The sequence below is a fragment of the Cryptotermes secundus genome, unplaced genomic scaffold (assembly GCF_002891405.2).
Source record: "Cryptotermes secundus unplaced genomic scaffold, Csec_1.0 scaffold556, whole genome shotgun sequence".
NCBI classification, from domain to species: Eukaryota; Metazoa; Arthropoda; class Insecta; order Blattodea; family Kalotermitidae; genus Cryptotermes; species Cryptotermes secundus.
In genome coordinates, this window is record NW_019725847.1 from 346,461 (window position 1) to 369,551 (window position 23,091).

General features: G+C 38.0%; 1 protein-coding gene across 1 annotated transcript in view; it reads left to right on the forward strand.

The window, feature by feature from the left end:
• LOC111863737 (bifunctional glutamate/proline--tRNA ligase) overlaps positions 1–21,421 on the forward strand; it is a 27,350-nt gene extending 5,929 nt beyond the window's left edge. Inside the window, exons 4-14 of the mRNA XM_023850319.2 lie at positions 1,807–2,059; positions 4,137–4,263; positions 6,558–6,750; positions 9,058–9,229; positions 11,615–11,848; positions 12,939–13,083; positions 14,678–14,925; positions 17,365–17,569; positions 19,134–19,246; positions 20,043–20,154; positions 21,326–21,421. Coding sequence (XP_023706087.1) covers positions 1,807–2,059; positions 4,137–4,263; positions 6,558–6,750; positions 9,058–9,229; positions 11,615–11,848; positions 12,939–13,083; positions 14,678–14,925; positions 17,365–17,569; positions 19,134–19,246; positions 20,043–20,154; positions 21,326–21,421 — 1,898 coding nt within the window. The remainder of the gene's footprint in view (positions 1–1,806; positions 2,060–4,136; positions 4,264–6,557; positions 6,751–9,057; positions 9,230–11,614; positions 11,849–12,938; positions 13,084–14,677; positions 14,926–17,364; positions 17,570–19,133; positions 19,247–20,042; positions 20,155–21,325) is intronic.
• Positions 21,422–23,091: the final 1,670 nt, after the last annotated feature.

Sequence of the window (23,091 nt, forward strand, 5' to 3'; positions counted from 1 at the left end):
GGGGGTGTTTACCGAGCATTGCGCCGTCCACGTCACAATACTAATATCGATAAAGACATGTCAAAGGATGATGATGTAGTGGTGTGTGGTGGTTCTAATGGTATTAGTAATAACAATGCAAAGGAAGGATTGAGAAACATAATTAACTTTGTAAGGAGGACCAGTCATACCAACATCATAGTTATGGAAGCACCACACAGACATGATTTAGTTGTAAGATTTGAGGTTTTCACGGCGGTGACTATGAAGAAAGCAGTCTTCTGGGATGTGGCACCATGTAGATATGGAGTTAACCGATGTTTTGGAGGAACATATCGCCTCCATCATCATCCTACCGAGAAGATGGAGGCGATACGTTCCGCCGAATCATCGGTTAACTCCACATCTACACGGGGCTACATCCCAGAAGACTGCTTTCTTCATGATTTAGTTGATTGGTCATGTGTTAATGAAGAGGTTAGATTATTTAATAGACATCTAGTCAAAAGGCTGAAATGTTATAAACGTGTCGATTAGTAGTGTAAATCTTGATAGGCAGCATTTTACAAGACATGGGCTTCACATAATTAACAGGGGAAAGGAGAAAATATGTCAACAGATAGCAGAATTGGTTCAAGGAAAGCTTGGGTCAGTAGTTAACACTATTCCACTAGAAAATAAAGAAGACATTGCCCTTGAGGAAGCTGCTGGTATCCAGGGGAACGAAACAGAGAAGATTGTATTAGATCCATCACTCAACTATATGGTGCTATCTGCAAGTGGTCAACACCAGGAAGTTCATATGTCAACCAGAGTGAGGAGGTCACCAGTAAAGTTTAGCAGAGATTTCCTATAACTAAGCATAGAGCTGGTATTTTCAAGTATAATAATAAAATCAATACCAGCATGAACAATCCCATCAGTATAAAAAAAAAACATCAACATGGACTTAATGTTGCTCTTGACTTGTTGAGCTTTTTTTGGCCGAGGTGAAGAAGGGCTCTTCCATTGCGACGATTGCTGCTTGCTTTCAGGGTCCTAGCCATAAACCCAACTTTCGTCACCAATGACAACCTTCGAAAGAAAGTTTGGATCCTCTTGAAGCTGTTGCTGAAGTTCCCTGCAGACTTCCAAGCGATACTGCTTCTGTTCATTTTGCAGCATTCATGGCACAAACTTCGCCGCAATCATCATCATGTTCAGTTCCTCTGACAAAATTCGTTGACATGTACCATAACTTAGTCCCAAGGTGTTACAGAGGTCTTGGATGGTCAGTCTATGATGTTGCAGAATCAGATCACTAACTTTCGCGACATTTTCTCGTGTTTTGCCCGTTGACGGCCGTCCCGAACGATCGTCAGCATCAGTCAATGTTCGGCCATTTTTAAAACACTTATACCAGTTGTAAGTTTGTGTCTGGCCTAAACTGTTTTCACCAAAAGCTTGCTTCAACATTTGGTGCGTTTCTGCAGCGGTTTTCGCAAGTTTGTAACAAAACTTTATACATACACACTGCTCTCTCAGGTCAGCCATCGCAAAACCGCAAACTCACGGAAACACAACAATGGAAATACGTTCACCAACAATAAACCCAACGACTCAACTCGATGCCGCTTGCCACAATGATTCAAGAAGGATGTGTGAGGAGACACCTAGCGGTATTTCAATGTACTCATAACCATTCATGCAAAATTCAAATTTCGGAAACCTTTAGATTGCCCCACGTATTTCCATTCTTTGTTTCCAGTGATTCAGACTAAGAACACAAGTAAGTGTTTGGTGATTTTTCTTGCTGCTCCTATTGTAGTTATTATATTTGTCCAACAGATAGCCAGCAGTGGAGTTCTTCACTTGAGAATGGAAATGCCCCAGGAAATGTAGTTCGCTGGTATAACTTCATAAAGTCATTATGCCATGTTGAGTCATTTCTTGCATCTATTCCTGATGAAGCAAAACCAAAATTTGGTACCACTGATAAAACTGCAGGTGGAAGTGGGAGGAAGGAAGAGGGAAAATTTGTGGAACTACCAGGTGCTGAGGTAGGGAAGGTGGTCGTGAGATTTCCACCCGAAGCCAGCGGGTAAGTTTCTCTTGTTTACTTTCTCTTTTGTATAGACTAATGGATAATACAATGAAGGATTTTTAATGTGTGAATACTAGTGAGTGCACAGTTACTGTTCATGCACATTGTGACATAATTACATGACTCTTTGCAAGGCAGCGGCTGAGTAAACAAATTTCTGCGTCAACAGATATGGAGGAATTGTTGGAAGGAGTGTTTCTGTACAGATCATTGGGAAGTTATGTAAAGAGAACTATGTTGGAGAGTTGCCGGCTGATAAGGACATGAACATGGAAGCTGAGGAATCAACATCGTGGGGGGGAGCCATAACCCAATAATGGCTTGCTTACTTACGTACCTAATTACTTATGGAGCTGAGCCCTTCTTGAGGAGAAGCCAAATCTGCAGCTACTCAAGAATTTCACAACATTTTATGGAACCCGAAGGTTGATTACCGTGTTCACAAGAGCCCTCCACTGGTTCCTATCCTGAGCCAGATTGATCCAATCCATACCATCCCATCCTATCTCTCTAAGATCCATTTTAATATTGTCCACCCACCTACGCCTTGGTCTTCCCAGTGGTCCCTTTCCTTCCAGCTTTCCCACCAATATCCTGTATGCATTCCGCTTCTCCCCCATTCATGCTACATGCCCTGCCCAACTCATCTTCCTTGACTTGATCATTCTAATTATACTTGCAAAAGAGTACAAGTTATGAAGCTCCACATTATGCAGTTTTATCCAACCTCCTGTCACTTCATCCCTATTTGGTCCAAATATTCTCCTCAACACCCTGTTCTCAAACACCCTCAGTCTATGTTCCTTCCTTAATGTCAGAGACCAAGTTTCACACCCATACTGAAAAAATCCTAGACTTGTGAGATTCTGACAGATTTACACATTTTCAACACCTCTGAATACAAAAAGAGTGGTTTTTGGAATATTGTCTGTCTGCATGTGTGCTTCACAAGCAACTGAGTAATTGGACATGTTTCTTCATGTTCTGTATTTAACAGTTCATCCATCATATGTTGGTGCCCAGTGCATATGTAAATTGTAGCTTCAGACACAAAATTGTAATTTTTTAAAGACTGACAGTTTTGATTAAATTTTGGTAATTTATAGAGACCATCACTCTGAACAAAGCTGTATGGGTGACATCATGAAGAATGTAATGAAAGATCTTAAAGCAGCCCACTGCTCCAGTACAGTAGCTTGTAGTTTAAGACTAAAGTACCCAGCTTGATGATTAGTGCCATCCTTTGAATATTTTTGATGTGTTCACAGTGAAAGGTTGCACTTGTTAGCTGCATGATGTCTGTCTGTGCTGTCTGGAAGTAACAATTTAAGATGTGCTGAGTCTTTTTTTTTTCATGAAATTTTATACTGCTGAGTTCTGTTAATATTTTTCTAAACCTTCCAGTTTTTTTAAAGCTTGGCAAAAGAGGACAGTTCACATGAAGACCTATGTATTTGCCAGAGTGAATCTTGAACACAACTTGCTGATATATTAATTGGAGTGAAAAATGTTTCAACCGAAAGTTGTATACAGAAATGAAACACGTGTATATCCAGTACATTTTCCCATAAGTCTTATGGTTTTCAAGATAAAATGAATTTGTGTTGTGTGTCATCTCATAATTCAGGAACTGGGTGACTAATTTTGAGTACATTTTATGTTAGAAACCGAAATGTATAGGTAGTGACAACATGTACACACCAGAATTGTTATGGCTTGTGGTTCAGTTTATGATGCTTTCAGTATCCCCAGATTATGTGGCCACAAGTGGTAGGATGATCAGTAAATAATGAATTGGAATTAGGCAATCTTGTCTAATGGAGGTACTACCCTGGCATTTGCCTGGAGACACTAAGGAAAGCCAAAGAAAGCCTGAGTTAGGATAGCCAATATTCTAGCAGAAATTTGAACCAAGGGCCTTCTGAATACAAGTTTAGAGCATTAACAACACCAACCTGCTCAGTTAGAATTGTTATGCTACATGTATGTTTCATAATTTGTTTTCCTTGATGATTAAGTTTGAATGAAATTGATTTGCACATAAATTGTTGTAATGTTGCATTTAATTTTATAGCTATCTCCATATTGGGCATGCAAAGGCTGCTCTTCTTAATCAGTATTATCAAGAAACTTTTAAGGGTAAGCTGATTATGAGATTTGATGACACAAATCCTGCCAAAGAAAAGGAGGATTTTGAGAAGGTCAGTAAAATTGACTGGCAGTTATATAATCATTGTCAGTTCATCAGAGTTGTTACTTCTGTGTAGTATCAGTGAAGGAAGTGTAATGTTTGTATGTTGTATCCATATTATCTCATATCTTCATACATCTGTTTTGTATTTATATGACATATTCCACATCCTACAGTCATTTTGACTAACTTTGCATCCATGCAATGTAATGCAATGTAGTGTAATGTAATGTAATCTAAAATTAAAATTCCATTCTCTCTCCTATATTATTCCATTTGAGTGACAACAACTAGCTTTTTATGCCGCATAAAGCAATCTGTACCCACCACTGTTTAAGAACTAGGCCACTGTTTATGTAGCATCTTGATGGTAATTAATAGAAAAGATGTGTGGTGTCACGTTCTTCCTCTGTAGAACAGTCTATTCCAAGTGAAGTCAGGTGAAGATAAGATTATGGTAGTTTTTCTGTCTTGATTAATGGGAATAGATATTCATAAGATTTTCGTAAAAGTGAGCAATTTTATCTCATAGTTTAGTACAGTTTGTTTGAAGGAGATCTTGGACCCATAATGGGCACCTCCCAGTGCTTACATAAGTTGTATTATTGCTGTATTCATGATGTCAGAATGAAGGGATCAGATTATATCACATCATACTTTGGCATTTGCAGTTAATTTACTCCTTCATGGATGTCAGTAGCCAATAGCTCTACAGAAAGCAAACTTGTCAAACATCATGACAAAAGAATGTAATTATTTCACTAGGTTAAGCAGGAACAAAAGGGGAAAAATGTAGGAGAGAAATTTGTCTTCACCTTCCTGAGCATTATGTGGGGAAGGGGTGAAGGAATGTTTTCACAAGGTATGTCTTTCCCAACACTACTAGACGTATTGCAGGGTGATCACCAGAAATTTGAATGAAATGTGTAGGGCAAGCTAAAGTTGTCCCTGTGCTTAACTAATTAGGTACTATGCCATGACATAGGGGGGAGTGGATGTATATATCCATTCTTTCTTGATCTTGACACAAATTGGAGGTGAATTGTCAGCTTCATGCCCCTGCTGCTTTACCCTCAGGGAAAGAACCTCCAGTACCCCATGGATAGGAGGCTGAGTGGGCCCTGGAAGAAGCAAAAACCCTTGCACTGCTGGGAATCAAACCTGGGCTGTGCAGCCAGTAGCCTGTCACTATACCAATTGAGCTATTCCAACTCCTACATAGTTAAACATAATAAAATAAGCCACCAAAAGACTGAAGTATCTTGTTTTTAATCTTTCAGCCTGGGCAGTTGAGGGAATTTCCTTAAATTGAACTGAGTGCAGTATATTGTATTAAATACAGCAAGTCTAGTATCATATTGTGCATTGTCTGTGTGATATATACCTCAGTTACTTCTAGAATCAGGAAATGTGGAGTATAACTTATGCTTAGTTCCTTTGAAATATTTCTTCGATCTGTGTGGCAGGGGTAGCAAGAACTAAATTATACAAGGTCAACTTTTCAAACCATTGCTAAGTTTGTAATTGTTAAGATGTAAATATTTTAGAATTTGCAACTATATTTATGATCTATCTTGACACTAAATTTTGCAAGTTTTGTTCCCGTGGTTGGTTAGTTAGTTATTGTAGTTACAGGGAGTAACATATAAGTTGCACATAGTTTCACATCTTGTTTTACACTAAAGAAATTAACTTTAGTGAGAGTTGCTTATTTTTTTGTGCACCTGTTAGTACTCAACATTTTGGAATCATAAATTAAAAATTCTCATGTTTACCATGTAGGCATTATTGATTTTAGGAGCATGAAGAGTAGTGAGGTTGGGTGCTCTCTAGTGCCATGATATTTATACAAAGTTTTATGAAAATCCATCAAGTTTTTAGGGATAGACAGACAGACTGCATGGACAGGAGGATAATATACTACCTTTCTTGTATAGGACTAGTAGTTAGTTGAGTCAGTTGAGAGCTGCAGTTGTAAGAAGTGAGAAGCAGGTAGCTGAGGCCGGGGAGAGTTTGGGAATGCAGAGGAAGGGAAATGTCCGCCATTGAAAGCCACTGCCAAGCAATCGCTAGTGAAGACTGGGAAAACTTTATATGTGCTTTAGTTATAGTGTTACTTTGGACTGTGTAACTCAGTGAGCTTGTTATAGTTACTTGTAGTTACAAGTGTAAATATCAAATAAATCCAATTACCAATCCAAACCCCATCTGTAGTCACTCTATCACATGACAGTATTTTCAGTATGGCAGTTGTCTCCATAGTAGATGATCATACTTGTTAAAGCCAAAAATAATTTGGTTTAGGTGATCTTGGAGGACCTGCAGCTGCTTCAGATCAAGCCTGATAGATTCACACATACATCTGACTACTTTGATCTGATGCTGGAATACTGTGAAAAGTTGATGAAGGAAGGGAAAGCATATGTTGATGACACTGAGCCTGAGGTGATGAAGCAAGAGAGAGAACAGAGGATAGATTCAAAAAACAGATCTAATGGTAAGAAATGGGAAAGAAGAGTTCTGTCTTCTGGGGTATAATGCAGTGTAGTCTGTTGAAAGTCAGCTGTCTTCAGGATCAAAGAATAAGCCAAGCAAGAAACCAGCATGAAACAGGTAGCAAGCTTCAACCCTGAAAATGGAGGCAACATATTCCTCCAAAATATTGGTTGACTTTCAGTGGACTTCACAGTGTTATATCCCAGAAGGTAGACATCTTCATGACCACCGCTGTGAGAACCTCAAATCCTACACAGTAATGAGAAAGTCTGTTTGCATTAAAGATTATAGGAATTTTCATTGAAACCTCATTCATTTTGTGTAACTAAAAAGGTTGTTGGTGTCAGTGAATTGTGATTTGAAGCAACTGGATTTATGCAGTTGATTGAATGGATAGCTTTCCTGCATCATATTCTCCAGGTGTTTGAATATTGCCCCAAGGAGTGGCTGTCCTGATTATAAGTTCTCATGGTTTTTCCTCAGTCCTACAAATCAGATATTCATATACTACTTTAAAATAGCCCATGACTGATTTCTTCCACAGCCCTTCTATTTCTTTATACACTGTCATTTTACCATTTGTCTTGTCACCCAAGAAGCAATTGGTCTGATACTTATGTTGTAGTACTTTTATGTCAGCAGAATGATAAGTAATGTTTTGCATTGTATGTATCATAATTGTGTTCAGCATTTATTGTGGAATTTGCACAAAGCCTTCTTCATTCTTTTCTGCCCTCCTGTAAATGCTTCCTTTGTATGTGTGTCCACTCTTTCTATACTCTCTTTTTTATATCTTCTGTTACTTGGTCTAGGAATCCTGGTATTGCTCACACATAACACAAGTCAGTAAAGCTGCCTGCTTTTTTCTTTGTGTGTTTCTGCTTTCGATGCATATAGGATATTGGTGGGAAAGCCAGAAGGAAAGAGACCACTAGGAAGACCAAGACATAGGTGGGTGGATAATATTAAAATGGATCTTAGATGGGATGGAGTGGTATAGACTGGATTGGCATGGCTCAGGACAGGAGCCGTTAGAGGGCTCTAGTGAACACAGTAATGAACCTTCAGGTTTCATAAAATGCTAGAAGTTCCAAAGTAGCTACACAATTGGCAGCTTCTCAAGAAGGGCTCAGCTCCATGAAGTTATTGTTTCTGCTTTCAGATTTTGCCTGAAGCCCTGGTTTCACTTTGCCATATGTTTAAAAACATGTAGGATTATATAAAACACAAATAGAAGCACCCATTATCTTCTTGGGAGATGGTTGCGTTCCTTGTCAATATCACAGTACATAGAACTGAAACTGTATAGAGAAGGAATAACACTGAAATTAAGAAATTAAATTTGACTTGCTGGTTTAAATGAAAAGACAGGGAATCAGAATTTTAATTACATCCAAAAACTCTGCTGCAATGCTTACACATTGCTTTATCAGAAATGATAGCCATACATACTGACAGGCGTATAGAACAGAGTTCATTATGCGTTTATGTCTTCTCTGTTATGTCTGCAGTAGGAAAAGTCTTAACAGAAATGTTGCATATTTATATATTAGGTAATTGAAGTATAGTTTAGATCTGATGTTTTCACAGGGTGAAACTGTAGTTGCTTAGGTGGTTAATAACGTTTTGGCGGAATCTGCTGTCTCCATAACATTGTTGTGAGACTACACAGTGTCATAACCCAGAAGACTAGTCTAAATCAAAATGTTATAATATCTTTCAACGTCCTGAGTCATGTTTAGATTATGTGAAATGTTTCTCTTGTTAGTGTTGGTTATTTTCATACAGATGCTCTTCAGCAGAAGAATTTTGAATTTTGATCTTTTATGTGAGAAGTGCTAATACCATATGTATTAAACTGTCATGGTACTGATTTACTTACTCATCATCCTGAAACAGAAGTTTTACAAAATAAAATTTTCAGCCCATTAGGTCAGATGCTTCTAGAATTTGGTATTGAACTAGAACCGGCAGGATTTCGTGTTCATGACTGGGCATCTTCAGCATTGGGTAACACATTTCATAGTGTTATGGAGGTACCCACTACAAACACTAAGTTGGAAGTGATTGGATATTTATGTTTTTTTCAGAGCTCTTTCTATCAGATGCCAAACTAATATGATAGAATAGGTCACAGCTGTTTTCTCTCTTGTCCCTTCCTGTTAATTATTAACTGTGAACATATCTCATTTGATACTAAATAAGAACTGCAGTTGGTACAGCATTCTTATATAATTTGTTACTTATTTCATACACTCCTATTTTTTGTAAGGAAATTAATTTCTCTTTGTTTCTTTGTTTTCAATAGCTGTGGAAAAGAATTTCAAAATGTGGGAGGAAATGAAAAGAGGCACTGAATATGGTCAAAAATGTTGTGTACGTGCAAAGATTGACATGAATTCAGCCAATGGGTGTTTGCGTGACCCAACCATCTACAGGTGTAAGAATGAACCACATCCAAAAACCGGTACAAATTACAAGTATGTTCATATGGCTCCATTTGAAATTGATGCAAGGAATTCAGTGCATTTCATGTTTACTTGTATTTGATTCAAGTTGGCATTATGAGCTATGGTCTCAAGGAAGATCCCTTCCCCTACTGAGCATGTCAAGTTGTTAGCAACAGCATGAACCACAATGCTAATTGTGCAACAGATTTGTATGAAACATGTTATTGCATTCTCACACAGTGCATTAGAACCATTGTGAAGCAAAATCTAAGGCACTCTAAATAAATATTGGAATATTTTTATACATTCAATGCTTTGTAATTCCTTATAAGAGTCCGTCGCAACACAACGATACAATGGTCAAGGTCTAATAATGAATTGTATATAATAACACAGCAGGATGCACAAAATGAAAATTATAGAATGCTTTTTCTCCGGGTCACTTTTCCTTTGGTTTCACCTGGTTATTAGATGATCATGACTGATTTTTATAGTGCAGAATCTGGTCAGTGTCCATAGCTGTGCAGTTGATTGATGTAAATTTAATGCATCAAGCCATCACTGTATGGTGCCATGCTGTTAAATAATATGTGGTCAGACACACACAAAAAAGAGAGAGACTAACCCTATAGCTTGGGAACCAAGGGTGGGAGGGGAGAGACAAGGAGATGGTTATAGAGCATGTTCTAACCTGTCACTGTGAGACAACAATCAGCTCCATAGATTCACTTGGTATGAGTGGATGCATATTCAGATATAGACTTTTTCTTACACATTCGGAAAATGTTGGAGTGCAAGAGTGAACAGTGAATTAACATCAAGTTTCTTGTGAAATCTGCGACAGAAACTTTTCAGTTATTGACTGAGGCCTACAGTGAAGAGTGCATGTCTCGTGCACACATTTTTGAATGACACAAATGATTTTCGGAAGGCAGAGGAAGTTGTTTGAAGTTCAAGGCCATGTTAATTGTTATATTCAATATCCAGGGTATTGTAATGGGAGAGTGGGTTTCCAGCGGCCAGACGGTAAGTCAGTAGTGTTACCTTGAAGTATTGACGAAATTGCTCCAACGCGTGAGAAGGAAATGCCCAGAAATATGGAGAAACAGATTTTGCACCAATACAATGTGCCAGCCCACAATACTTTGTTTTTTAAGCAATTTTTAGCTAATCACATCACTGTGCTTGAGCACCCACTCTATTCACCTCCCTGCGACTTCTGCCTCTTCCCAGAAATCAAGTCAATGCTCAAAGGAACCCATTTTTTTGTCTGTAGAAGATGTGAAAGCAAAAATAACGGAGATCCTCAGCAGCCTTTCAGAAAGTGATCTGCTGAATTGCTTCGAATGTCGGCAGCATCGTATGCAGCTGTGTGTCAACTGAGAACGGAACTATTTTGAAGGAGATCCTAGTTGACTTTCTGGATTTGTTAAATAAAAAAAGATACAGGCACAGTCTCGTGTTTCCTGTGTCTGACCACATAGCCTGTGTTATCAGTTGGATATATGTATTCATAAGATTTCCATAATAGAAAAGTAACTGGGGATATATAGTCATAATATTGCTATAATTAAAATAAACAGCAACTGATTAACCCCTCAGCTTGGTTCAACATGCATGCTCGCTACCTGCTTCACACTGGTTTCTTACTTCGCTTATTCTTTGACCCTGAAGATGGAGGTGACATATTTCTCCAAAATTTCAGTTGACTTTCACTTGACTAGAGATCATTGGAACTCTTCAAACTACAAATAATTTTAAGAGAAACTAGACTAGACAATAGGCATTTTGACTAATGTGGCATACTGAAGTTTTTATATAGAGGTTTTCAGTCTATATTGTATCCTGTCATTATATTTGTTATAGATGAGAGATGTTTTGCTGTGTTACTTTTTTAGAGGATATACTGTAATTTCCTGATTATTGACTGCAAAATGCTGCTGTTTATTCCTTATGAATTTATTTTCTTTGATATTCAGACCCAGCCAGTGTGATAAAATCAAATTTCCTTATTATTATGAATCTTTTTCTACAGCAAATGTCATTGTACAACATCGCAGTCTTAGCAAGGTACAGTGCAATATATTTATAAAGTAATTTTATCATATATGTAATTTGTATGTAGTTGTGAAGTTGCTCTGTTTACAGGTTGTCAGCAGCTTATTATGTTCTCTTGCGTCTGTTAGACACAAGAATAAACTGATAAAGGTGATACAGAAGTATAACTAGATAAAAGAATTTAAGTCAGTCCTTACTGTCTTTTATACACTTCTTGCCTTAAATGTATAAGAGATTTCATACTTTGCTAATGACTAATAATGGCTTTAGGTTAACATGTTTAAGTATCATAAAATAACACCGCAAGTGATAATTCTAGTGGAACAGTCATTAAGTGTCACTCAATTTCTTTCTTAGGGTTTATCCAACTTATGACTTTGCATGTCCCATTGTGGACAGTATTGAAGGTGTGACGCATTGCCTGAGAACAACCGAGTATCATGACAGAGATGATCAGTTTTATTGGTTCATTGATGCCCTTGGTCTAAGAAAGCCGTACATATGGGAATATAGTCGCCTGAACATGATGAATACTGTGTTGTCAAAACGCAAACTCACCTGGTTCGTTGATGAGGGTCTTGTGGATGGATGGTAATTACAGTAAAATTATACTTTGGATTGATTTGTAAGAGGAAAAATTTTCTGATAAGGTGATACATGTAGCCCTTAACATTTGAATCAGTACTGATTTTTATTAAATTTGGTGAGCAGTTTGTGTCGTTGAAAAGATATTATGTTCTTAAGCATTTGTGTTCCATTGTTTCACAATATTTTCCTGGTGGTTCTTTTTTAAGTCATTGTAATGCTTTACTCTGAGCTGGACAACCAAGATTCAATCCCTCACAGTCATAAGGATTTTTATCTTTATACCATCATGTTCTAACCAGTTCTGGAGCCCTCCCACCATCATAATGAGTGGGCATTAGGTGCTCTTTCTCCAGAAGTAAAGCAACATGAAGATGACCACCCACCTCCATCTATTTGTGAGGTTAACAGTGTGGAGCTGTACCTCCATTCCCTTATATATCTTTGTTGTGTGTTGCTTAATTATAGTCTCTTTCCTTTTCTAATGAAGCATAAGTGAAAATCGAGCAGAAGAATGCTGTTCAGCAGGGTGGGGATGTGGGGTGGGCTGATTCTAGTGAGAGAATGTGGTACACAGCCAGATGACCATAGAAAGTGGGCAGAAGTTGAGTAAGCTCCTTTGTCTTCATCCTCATACTCCATATCACTCTCAGATAATGTATACGTGTCTCCTACAGTGCTTGTGTACCACCTGTTAGCATTTTTTAAACCACTCATTTTCCTTCCATGAGCAATAAAATATGAGAGCACTGCACTGCATGGAAACATTTCATATCACTACCAAGCAACAACTGAGGTCCTCGGCTGAGGGCTAACCCCAACCTTTGTCATGACTAGTTGTTGTATTTCCCTGCAAAGATCGAAGTTCATAAGAAAAGGAACAGGATGTAAGCACAAGAACTTTAAATTAAATTGTATCCCAATTTAATTTAAATTAAACAGTGATGCAGTGTTGGGGGGGGGGCAGTGAAGCTGACCACTCACCTCCAAATAGCGCTGAGGTCAAGAATATATGAATCTATACATCATCTCTCCCATACATCTTTATAGCATAGTGTTTAATTAGTTAAGCAGTATAGTGGGATTATATTTGCAGGGATGATCCTCGTTTCCCAACTGTACGTGGGGTTCTGAGACGTGGCATGACAGTCAGTGGTTTAAAACAGTTTATCATCGCTCAAGGTTCGTCTCGATCTGTTGTTATGATGGAGTGGGATAAGATCTGGGCATTCAACAAAAAGGTATGTAGTGTCTTATGTTGGTTTATATGCTATGCATTTACAGTGAAAAGAGGGACTTTATTTAAACTTGGTCACTAAAGTACATTTTGTAGGTATGGTGGCTCTTTTATTCTGACAAGACAGCTGAGAGCCAGAATGGGAGACCCAGAAAAGTTTTCATTTGCTAGACAGTGGTGCAATAAGCACATTTCCACAGGAACCTACACACTCCCTCATTAGCAATATGTGGGCTATCGCTTGGCATCAGCCTGCTTAACACATTACTCAACAGTAGAGGAATTCTTAGAAGTGATGTTTTCTATGCAGTCCATGCTGAGGTTATGCATTAAGATCACCAGCTGAGTTGACAGTCAGTCAAACCTGCGTGGATATGCGGTCAAATACCTCCACTGTAGCCCTGGGAGTTGTAGAAGGTGATGAAAAAGGAACCCAGTGCCTAGGGGTGTAACTGGGCGACCCTGTCTTTGGCAGATATAAATACAGGGACCTGGCCCTTGAGGTTGAGGGAGTCTCGAATCTGAGACAGTAGTATGTGGTGATGAGTCCTGAAGGACTCAGACCTGAGAATGACTGCGCTGACAAAGGCCAATATCAGTTGTGAATGACAGACCCATCCTCTCATCAGAGCAGATGTTACATAAGGACTATGACTCTAAATGTTCAGTTTAAAAAAAATACAGGTCATGCTGTGAAAATGTGCACATTTGAAATTATATTTCTTATTTTCTAGTACCCTGTATGATCTGTGGCCTAGTGGTTAGAGTTCCTAGCTACAGATTCGGAGGTCCGGGTTCGATTCCCGGCGCTACCAGATTTTTTCTGAGAAGTAATGGGTCTGGAATGGGGTCCACTCAGCCTCATGAAGATAACTTAGGAGCTGTTTCAAGGAAATAACGGCTCAGGTCTAGAAAACCGAAATTAATGGCCATGGGCATTCATTGCGCTGATGTGACACCTTCTGTCCACTAAAGTTGGCACTAACTTCACTGAGCAGCAGCAGTCGGTCGGTTGGTATAGTTTGCTTGTGGACTAAAACCACGGAGTTTTCTTTTTGTATGATATTTTAACTTCCCTGATAGTATAACAGCATTTCAAGGTTGAAGGATCCAATGTAATGTTATGAGCTGTTATACAGTGAGGCAGAAGCTCTTAGCATGGGATTTTGTTTACTGCCATTGAAAGGTTGACAGTGAGGATCATGGTGTAGTGGTTAATGTACCTCTGCTCCACATGGGATGTCCACAGTTCAGAAGTCAGCCTTGATACAGGCTATCCTGATTAACTTTTTTGTAGTTTTCCTTTGTCACTTCAGACTGTTGCTGCACCCATTCATAATTATCATATTCCTCTTTCATTTCTAAGTAGTATATTTAAAAAAACAGTATTAATTAAAGCAAGAAAAAGAGTGTGTGGTGATTAAGGAGATCAGGATCAACAGACAAAACTTACAGTGTGATATGTCCTAATAAATCTTTAAGTTATTCCATAATTAGTATTTTGATCACAACTAATTTTGGTAGGAATCCAAGTGAATGGTGATAGCCTGCCTGGAGGTGTTGTCCTCGTTAATAATGGCAGATGTTTGACGTTTCAGGTGATAGACCCCATTGCTCCCCGTTACACTGCTCTGGAAGCAGAAGGAACTGTGCCAGTACTTGTAAATGGAGCAAGCCTTGAACCTTTGACTGTTGCAAAACATCCTAAAAATGATGAAATTGGTACAAAGACTATCTGGGTTGGTCCAAGAATTCTTATAGATGGTGTTGATGCAGAAACATTGAAGGAAGGAGAAAATACTACCTTCATTAACTGGGGGAACCTATTAATCAAGAAGATTAATCGGTAAGGAATTATCCTTTTAATATGTTGAGTCTTCTTTAAGTGGCACATTGTATGGCCTGGAAACAGTATTTAAGTGATCACATGACCATTACTACTAGAGTAATAGACAAGCTACACACATGATTCGGGTTTGTTGTTCAGTAACGATGGTTTAACCTTTTCACTATCGTCTTTACTACGTGTAGAATCACTTTTACTACGTATTATATTTAGTTTCACTGTCCTTAAAACTGACATCTGAGACTGTTTCCTCAAAGGATGATTAAATGTCATCACACAGAACTTATGCATTTGTTTCATGATTGCCACAATGTAAACAAGTTTATAGGAACAGATAATATTTAAAGTGCTCATTTCTATAATACACTGTGACAAAAGCTTGAATTCACACAACTTAAACTATTGCCCCCCCCCAAAAAAAAACACAATCCTATTTAGGAAGGAGTAAATACAATCCTCAAAATACTATATTTTTTTGACAATTTACGAGGGTCGATCAATAAGTACCCGTGTTTGAAGACAGGTGGCGTTGCTGAGGGAAGTTGGCTTTACCGTCGTGTACTGCCATCTGTCAAACGACCCCATACTAAATTTCAGACTGATTCATAGGTTAGTTTTTATTTGGCAGCCAGTTGCATCAGACGTGTTTTGTCTTTCTTGATACAATGGAGAAAGTGCAATATCGATCCGTAATTCGCTTTTTATTTTTGGATGGAAAAACATGCGAAGAAATAAAAGCGAAGTTGGATGCCGTCTATGGGGACCCTTCACCATCTATGACAACCGTGAGATATTGGTTCAACGAATTTAAACGTGGTCGTACATCTGTTTTTGACGAGGAGCGGCCGGGCCGCCCGGCAGACGTCGTTACCGAGGAAATCGTTGAAAAGGTCCATGACATGATTCTCGCTGATCGCCGAACTAAAGTGCGCGAAGTAGCAGAGGCCATAGGTGTGTCGTACGGAACGGCACTCANCTTACCTATCTACGGACACAACAGCAAAGTTGAACCGAAATGTAATGTATGGTGTGTAGCATGATATTTTCTCAAAAGATTGTGCTAGTAGCATGAATGCCAGAGTGACCTTATCAAATGGCAGGAGAGTCAAAGAAAATGGCGGCAGACCAGTATGTATACACTTTTTGGGGCCCCTCTGTAGTTTATCATTTTGAACATGCATGTGTTAAAGCTTCCAAAATAAGTAGATCTCTTCAGAAATAGAGCAAACTAAAAAAAAAAATCCATTTCTCCTACGCAAGGTGTTTTTCACTCTAACCTCTCTTGGGTAAAATTATGTTCTGAAATTTATATTTTCGTATTTTATGTGCCACAACTGTTGGACAAGAACTTTTCATTAGAAATTCATGAATTATACAAGTAAATACATTAAGACTACAAATTTTGAATAGAGTTGTAAAATTTGAGGTTTTCACGGTGGTGACTATGAAGAATACCGTTTTCTTTAAATAGAGTGACAAGAAAGAAATCACTGCTACAAAATCCAACATACTAAGTATCTGTATACTTGCTTCAGGCCTTAAGAGTGTCCTGTGAAAGTATGATTATTGAAAAAACTTAATTGAGGTAAGAATTAGTACATAAATACTGTCATCCTAGGTTTCTCATTTGATGTACCAAACTCTTCTTTTGGCCCTATGGAAATAAGCTTAGAAGAAAGTGACAGGATTTATGGAAGGTGAATAAATGAAATGAAAAACAATTATTCTTATTTTTCCAAGGTTCTGACATTTTAACTCCAAGCAATTCTGCTGCTGGCTTACCTCAAATCCTGGCCACTCCTAAAGTGCATTGGTAGTTCGCAGTATTTCACTCTAATGAAGTGAATAGTAAATGATCTATATATGTCCAAGGATTCATGAAAGGTATTACATTCATTATCTAGCAGCAAGGGGAAGAAGTAAATGCTCAAAGTGCATTCTGAAGAGGAATATTATGTCATGTCTTCACTTGTTACTGTGTGACACTGGGTAGAAAAAATTGCTGATAAATGACCAGCCTGCAGTACAGAAGTGGAATTGATCAAAGGGGAATTCAGAGAGTCATGCTCTGTACCTTGCTGTTTTGGCTTATAGTTGCAGTAGGGTGGATGTATGGACTGGATTCAGCAGACTCTAGTTATGTCCCGTGTAAAACTTTATAGATCACTGAAGGTCACAGTACGAAGGCCGTTTTTTATGGCTCACCCCTCATACTCATGTAAGACTTTTGTGAACATGGTTATGAATATTCATATTAGCTGAAAATAAGAAATTTCATGATCAGCTGATTAATTATCAGCTCTCAGTGAAGACCCTTATCTGTGTCGTAAAGCAAAAGATTGTCAAAAATTGGCACATTGTTTCTTTACAAAAGAGTCTTGTTTTAGTGCTTACTTTGTTACTTACCAACAAATTGAAGTATTTAATTTCTTCTTTCAGAATGAATGGAAAAATTGTATCAGTTGAAGCTGAACCCAATTTAATTAATAAGGATTACAAGAAGACCATAAAATTAACTTGGTTGGCTGAGACAGAGAGCGCACCTTTTGTACCATGTATATGTGTTTATTTTGACCACATCATCAGTAAAGCTGTCCTGGGGAAGGATGAAGATTTCAAGGATTACATTGGTCATAACACCAGGGTATTAATGTCTGTTTATTTTTTTAAAGCCTTACCATAAGTTTCATTGCATAAATTTCTTGTAAATGCAGACAGTTATAATGCAATATTAATATTCAGTATTTGCAGTGAAAAATAAAATAAATGGGATCCTATATAAAATTTTGTATAATTCAGGAATAGAAATTTAAAAAATGAAGCTCATGTACCTACTATTTCAGTTTAAGTCACTGAACCTCGTAAGATGATTTGCAGTTTTAACAATTGCATGGCCTTTTCTCTCACTGTATGCATGTGTGCTTTTGTTGATCTCTTATTAAACCCATGCTTTTCCTGCTTTTTTCTTTCTGCTACAAGATACTCATATTTCACTGTTTGTGAGGCTTTTTAGTTAACAGAAAATTCTGCAATATATTGTGGCATATAGGCCCATTGCTAGGCAATGAATCTGTAAATGTTGGCCATTGCTAGACAACACCTGCAATGCACACGCGGCCAACAGTGCAAGTACAGTGTTTTCTATGTCTGCAGATGAACTGTTGCTATGCAACACGCACACTGTGACATTACACAACAGTAGTGGGTAGCAATCATGTGACATATGTTCAGTGTGAGGCATTGTCTGTCCCATGCCTATAAAAGTGAACAGAATTCTGAAGTAAAGAGGAAGCTGAAGTCAATCATAAGCTGGAAGCGTGAATTGAAACTAGAAGTACAGCAGAGTACAGGAGGTCAGCCTGTGAAGAATTTGCATGTGAAATAGAAGACTTCATGTGTGCGATAGTACAGTGATATTGGGAGTGTATGATCCAGTGAGACTGTTATAGTTTCTGTGTTGAGATCCATTGCTAGGAGACGACTGGTGAAGACTGGGAATCCCACTGTGTGCAACAATGAACTGTAAAGCGTTTAAATCAGCAATAGTGCTGTATTGCCTGTATTTAATTGTGATTAAGAGAGAGTGTGTAACCAAAGTGCCAGTGAATCCAATCATCCGAACTGGAACCCATCATTCTCATCATGCATACCAACCTACACATGACAGCATTCTCTATGTCTTCAGCTGTTTTTGATATACTTGATTATTACTTCCTGATAAAAAAAAAAGAAGGTTTGTGTGGGCAAGTGAAATCTTGCAATGCAGGCTAAAAGTGTAATTGCAAGGAATGCATATTAAAAAATTGCTGGAAAGCTGTAGAATTTTAATTTTTCATTGCAATTAAATACAGTGATCTCTTCCCGAGTGATCACCTATATCAGTTAGGAATAAAAATCTTAAATTTAGAAGATTCTGTCTGTGTCGGTACTGGGACTGGTGCTGTAGTTTACACTGTCCAGAACTGGGCAACAGGAGAGCAGTAAAGGAGACCACATTGTTGTGGCAGGTTGCCTGAGACCCTACTAGGTGGAAAATATTATTCATTTGTTTGTTCCTTGCAGCTTCCCATTCCACAAGCTATGTGAAATAAAGAACAAATAATGAATATGGTTGTCTGACCCCACGTTAAGTTTTAAGTGTTATGTGTAGGTTTTAGTATGTTGTGGAAAAACAGGTACAGCCTTTTTCAGACTTTCTTTTTTTACAGACTGAAGTCAGAATGCTGGGTGACCCAGAACTTTTGAATCTTAAGAAGTCTGATATTATTCAGCTGCAAAGAAGAGGATTTTTCATATGTGACAGCCCATATAAACCAATTAGGTAACTAAGAGCCATCACATTGTAATTGAAATAATTAATTAAATGTGCTTACCAGAATGGAAGAGAGGTTTTCCTTAAGAACAAACTCTCAATACATTTTGTATCATTGAAATATTATTATTACAGTAATGTCTTCTTGGGCAATCATGTATCTTGGTGTGAAGTTTATGTCTTGACATTTCAAAGCCTGGTTGTCTCCATCATCAGGGGTTGATATGATGATTACTGTATTATTGCACTATTTTATACACATAACTGTCATCTGTCCCCAGTTGGACCCCATGGGGAACGGTAAGGGGAAGAGTCATTTAGTCAGGGATGTCCTGTCCCAGCTCAGATTGCTTGGGAAACAGTCACTCAGATATCAGAATTCATTTTTCTTGTCACTGGACCTTCATCGTGAAGCATCATTTCCAGAGAAACTCAGATGAGTTGGGTTCTGAATACAATATAATTAAATGATGTTTCCACTTTCATCACTAATTATTGTGGATTAATGAATATGATAGCTATGTCCCTACATGTTTTTAGTAGCTCCAGTCACTCTCCTGCCCCCCTACCTCTCATAATTCACAATCGAAATTCCTGTGACACAGACTGCAGCAGATCTGTCTGGCTCAGCCCATGTACACAGAAATGGGCAGTGTGCAGTATGATACATGGTCCTGCATAAAGCAAGGTAAAATACCCACCCTTTCAGATGCATAAATATGATACCTATCTGGCCATGAAGTTAACAAAAACCATTTCATCAGACGCATTAATGGTGCCCTTTAGTGACACCGATTATTTGCAGTAGGTACACTGGACGTGACTCACCAGTGATTCTGTTTGCAATACCTGATGGACATACTAAAGAGTCTTCAGTCACAGCCCCAGCTAAGAACAAAGAAATAAGCAACAAAGAAGTAAGTATCTGTATTTTTTAATTTCTACGTTTACATTTAGTTTGTGAAAATTTTATGGGTTTCCTTAGTTCCTCCAGCCAAGTGCCAAAATTATGCCTTAAAATATGCTGCAGTGGCTTGCTTCCATGTTCTTCCCATTTTATCATTCACTCTTACCTTATTTTTGGATTCTCTATAACCCTTGTAGCTAGTAAGATGTCATTACATCAGTCGTTCTGTAACATTTCCCATTGTATTGAAGCTCTTCATTTTACTGTTGTATCTGTTATACCACTGTCAGTAAGTCATTTGTAGGGCTTTCAGAATGTTTTTAAAATAAGTAATTTGACAGTTCTGAGGTGTATATCCATCATACAAAATGGATTTAATATTAGCAATTTGCTCAATTAATTTTTACTGCATTATATGTTTTGGTTATACAAAATCATCATCAGATTATTGTTGAGTAACACAAAGGAATTTCAGAGATTACAGCTATCTATGTTGGCTGAATAAATATTATCTGGTGTTGGACAACAACCAAATTTACGATGTTGAAAAAGTATAATCTACTCTGTAAGTACATGGCAGTGAAGTAGGAAATATTTAAGATTATTGTTAGTATATATAGTGTAAGAAAGATTAAAATATTTGCTAGTGAACCAACACCGGAAAACTATCATAAATTGTCATAATCTAATTCCTTCATGTTATATATTACCCAGCTGATGGTTTTGTAAAGAAACATATAGTGGAGTAAATATTAATGAAATAAATTGTTAATATTTGTGTTGTGTAACGTGTGTGTGTGTGTGTGTGTGTGTGTATATATATATAGATATATATATACACACACATACTTAGGGCAGTCAAAAATTTCCCAGAATTCCCCTGCAGATGGAGAATGAGCAATAAGATAGCGCATACGCTGTTGTGGGAAGCTCAGCATGTCTGCTCGCAGGCACAACGGGTCTGGACAGGTTTCAGTGTGCAGTGTCATTACTGTTCCGTTTGAATTAGATGTGAGTGTTGGTCATTCAGCGCAATGTCGCAGTTCAAACAGCGTGCAAACTTCAAGTTCATGTGCAGATTGGGAAAATCTGCTTCAGAGACGCTGTTGACCCTGCAGCAAGTTTACAGCGATACTGCACTAAAGAAATCCGCAGTTTACAACTGGTTTTCCTGGTTTAAGAATGGGCAGGAGACATTAGAGGATGACCAGCGCAGCAGGAGACCTTCATCATCCAGAACTGAAGAAATGATTGGAAAAGTGCGGCAACTGATTTGATGTGATCAAAGAATGACCATCACAGAGTTGGAGCAAGAAGTTGGTACTGTTACTGGCCATTTCTATGTGCAAGTTTTGCAGAGGTTGCATGATGCAGTTTAGAGGAAGCGGCGCAACGAGTGTCAAGGACAGTGGTTTCTGCATCACGATAATGCACTGATCCACACATCGTTTGTTGTGCAGCAATTCCTCACTGAGAAAAACATTCCTGTCATCACTCAACCACTGTACTCTCCGGATCTCGCTCCATGTGACTTTTGGCTGTTCCCTTCTCTGAAAATGGGTCCCAAGGGGGGACATTTCGCAGCCGTGGAGGACATCAAATCGAATGCAACGGCTGAGCTCAGGTAGATTCCAAAAGAAGCCTTCCACCGCTGCTTCCAACAATGGCAGGATCGATGGAGCAAGTGTATGTGTGTGTGTGTGTGCAAGGGTCCTACTTTGAAGGTTATTAGGTAAGCGTTGCCATATGTCTTACCATTAGAGTGCTATACCACCATTCCGGGAACTTTTTGACTGCCCCTCGTATATATAAAACATGAAACTTTGTCATATCTACACAAGCATGATGCAGTGCACAGAAAAAAAAGGTGTCATATCATGTTACATATGTCTTGGCAAGCAATAGTGACTAAGCAACAAGTTTGTATGAACCACTGTACCATAAACCTGTTCTAAACTTGCCGGTTTTATTTTGGTTTCATCTGATTGATTTTAAGGCCTCAGCCATTATAGCAACTAAGCTTTAGCTGTGTAACCGAAGAATTGATGTTTGATTCCTGGCAAGGGCAAATAATTTCCTCTTCTCCACAGTATTTAAATTGGCTCTGAGTCTCCTCCTATCCAATGTATACTGACACCTCTTTCACCAGGGTTGAAGCAGCCAGGGTGTGAAGCTGACAGTACATCTTCATCTAGTGCTGAGATTAAGAATGCATGGAGTTAAATCTCCATTCCCTCTTGACATGGTTCATAATTAACCACAAGTACAACTTTTCTTTGATGTAGGAACCTAAATTAATTTTAGCATGCAGTATTATATTTTGAGTTATTTGATATATTTTGATGAAAGTTCACTGTACCTTTATTATAACAGTATTGTCATGTGTAAGTTTTATTCGCTTTATTTTAAGGATCACTTTGCTTTAAAGCCTGATTTAATTTTATGTAGGCCTCTGTGTTTCAAGTTCTGTGATGGAGTTTAATGGTACTTATTTTCATTACATAATATTATAATTTCTAAGTTTCTTTCACTTTCAATTAATTTGATGCTCACTTTACTTGAGAGTCTACGTACATTTTGGGCATATCTTTGTACCAGGGAGAATTGTTCTTTCAGTAATGTCTATTAAGTACACATGCTATGTCTGATAAAATATTGCAAAGTTTACTAAAAAAAATCTGTTTTAAAATTTCTTACACTAAATGAGAGTTACTTACAAAATTTGAATTCATTAAATATGGGTGAAAGAAATACATTGCTTCTGTTGGGTTTCACTTGGGACCAGAGAATATATGCACTAAATATGATATTTCAGTAATTACAGAATATCCTAAACTAGAGTCTCATTATATGTGCCATTAAAGAGTTCAGAAAACTGTCAGTGACTCTAAGGGTGTCGAATGGAGTAGAACTGGAGCAGGTTTAAAAAACAACCCAGTGTTCTATA